Raw genomic sequence first — 2,500 nt, forward strand, 5'->3', positions numbered from 1 at the left:
ATACACAATATGCAATGCAAAACATCAGTCAGACTTCAGACAAATTCAGGCCCATTTTGCTTGACCCCACACATGAGCTAATTGACCATTTGAACTCTTAAGTGTTGACCACGTGCTTGTGACCTCACCAACAATCTCTCTGATAGTGACTGGTTGACCCAGGAGGGCGGGGGGGCTGCGGCCAGCGATGTTGACCGCGACAACGCGGAAGTTCAACTTCTCCCCCGTGGGCAGGTTGCGCACCACAAAGCTCTGCCTGTCCACTGGCTCGGAATTGGCCACTTGCCACTCAGTGTCTAGAGAGAGAGAGAGAGAGAGAGAGAGAGAGAGAGAGAGAGAGGGACGTGAAGAAAAAAGGTATGTATAGAATGACAGACTGCACAGATATGCACATTTATAAAGAGACAAAAAGGATTAGATGAACAAACAATGTCATATCTATATATCCATATACCATATATTTCTATCTGTATATTGGAGGAGGTCTGAAGAAGAGAGGGATGAATGTGTGAGGGAGGAGGAGATTTCAGAGAGCCAGGCGTGGACACAGGTGAAGAGAGGGATGAATGTGTGAGGGAGGAGGAGATTTCAGAGAGCCAGGCGTGGACACAGGTGAAGAGAGGGAAAGACGGGGGATTTGAGGAGGAGAAAAGAGAGTGTTGGAGGAGATGGAGAAATGGGAGATATGGCTCATTCACATTCTTTGGCCAGCCATTGTATGTGTGTATGCATGTGTGTGTGTGTGCATGTGTGTGTGTGTGTGTGTGTGTGTGTGTGTGTGTGTGTGTGTGTGTGTGTGTGTGTGTGTGTGTTAACACACCTCCCTCTTTGCAGTACTCTATGATGTATCCGTCCAGGCCTCCAGCGCCGATTCTCTCGGGGGCCAGCCATTTGAGCGAGCAGGTGGTGTCTGTCACGTCGTTGACCATCAGCCTCGTGGGCTCACTGGTGGGTGCTGCAGGAGACACAATCCTCACAGTGAGTTATTTACACTACAGTATGTACACAGTCCATATACTGTAGGTACCATGTAGATTACAGAGCGTCTAAAGCTGGTACACACTACTGTGCTGGAAGACTTGAGCTGATGTCTACAGTAGGATGACATTTGAAGATGAATTGTGAGAGTTCAAAAGGTTACATGACCCATAACTGGAGCACTGTTTCCGATAGTATACCACATGCAATTGGGCATGATGTGCGTATGACTGTGTGAGTTTGTGTGTTGTGTGTGTGTGTGTGTGTGTGTGTGTTTAAACAGAGATAGATAGAGAGAGAGAGAGAGAGAGAGAGAGAGAGTGAGAGAGAGAGAGAGAGAGAGAGAGAGTAGATGGGTTCCAATATGTGTCCCCACGTCTACAGTAGTCAGAGTACACACTGACCAGAGATCAGTATGTGTGTGTATGGGTGTGTATACTGTGATCTCACCAATTGGCATGAATGGTTTAGAGTTGAGGCTAGGCTGTGACATGCCGATGCTGTTAACTGCGAAGACCCTCATCTCATAGAGGACGCCCTCAATCATACGCTTAGCCTCGTATGTGGTCGACTCATAGACGTCGAAGTTCAGCTTTGTCCAGCGAGACGAACCCTTCTTCTTCCTCTCCATGTAGTAACCTGAGACAGGTGGTGTGGAAGTGAAACATATTGATTGCTTTAGATTCAATTCATCCATTTGTTATCATTATACAGTACAATATACATGTCTAAATACAATGAAAGATGATATTAAAATCTAACAAGAAAGGCACAAAGTAGCAAATTGTGAAATGAAAGGAGTGGCAAGATGGTTGTTGAGACAAAAATACACTAACTCTGAAGCTGCTTTAAGCAACATTAGCAATTCTTGCTAACTTCTACCAGAGCCACTGGCATAGTGCATAGTAAATCAGAGAATCTGAGAATCAGAGAATCTGTAATTGAGATTATCTGATTTACTATGCTGACCCACAGAAGCAAGTGATGTATGCACTTCTATGTGCAGTGAAATGATTGGTTTATACAACTGGATCGTGTTTCAAACCTCTATTCCCATCATGCTCTGTTTCCATGGTGGTTACCAGTGTGCCAACTAGATGCTAATATACTGTAAGCAAAGCTCACAATGACTTTAATGCCCATTTGCTCACATGCATGACCTACAGTACAGTACATCAGCACGTGGTCTTACACATGGTCAGACATCCCAAATCTCATTTCTCTCCATCCCTCCTTCATGACACCCATTCCACACCAGGTCCGTCAGTGGCAGCTATTTAGATTGTAATCACATGGCCAGTGTGTTGTGAGCAGTATGGGGCCCTCGGGGTGTGTGGGCCTAATTGGCTAATTCTCATAGCAGAGCCTGATTTGCATAATAGCTTTTATCCCTTGGGTGGTGGTGGGTAATGTGTTAATGGAGGCAGGGGGTGGAGAGGGGGTGTCAGTCTACCAGTGATTGGTTGTAATTAGTTGGTGGTGCCAAGGGAAGAATGGTGTGTGTGTGTGTGTGTGTGTGTGT

General features: G+C 45.8%; 1 protein-coding gene across 44 annotated transcripts in view; it reads right to left on the reverse strand.

Moving 5' to 3' along the window:
- The window catches only part of LOC121700697 (myosin-binding protein C, fast-type-like), a 39,822-nt gene that overhangs the window by 8,201 nt on the left and 29,121 nt on the right, over positions 1–2,500 (reverse strand). For all 44 annotated transcript variants that reach the window (XM_042083861.1, XM_042083855.1, XM_042083854.1 and 41 more), the window contains 3 exons: positions 1,429–1,617; positions 821–955; positions 129–296 (listed from right to left, as the gene is read on the reverse strand). In XM_042083861.1, coding sequence (XP_041939795.1) covers positions 129–296; positions 821–955; positions 1,429–1,617 — 492 coding nt within the window. The remainder of the gene's footprint in view (positions 1–128; positions 297–820; positions 956–1,428; positions 1,618–2,500) is intronic.

This window comes from Alosa sapidissima, chromosome 24 (assembly GCF_018492685.1).
Source record: "Alosa sapidissima isolate fAloSap1 chromosome 24, fAloSap1.pri, whole genome shotgun sequence".
Taxonomy (NCBI): domain Eukaryota; kingdom Metazoa; phylum Chordata; class Actinopteri; order Clupeiformes; family Clupeidae; genus Alosa; species Alosa sapidissima.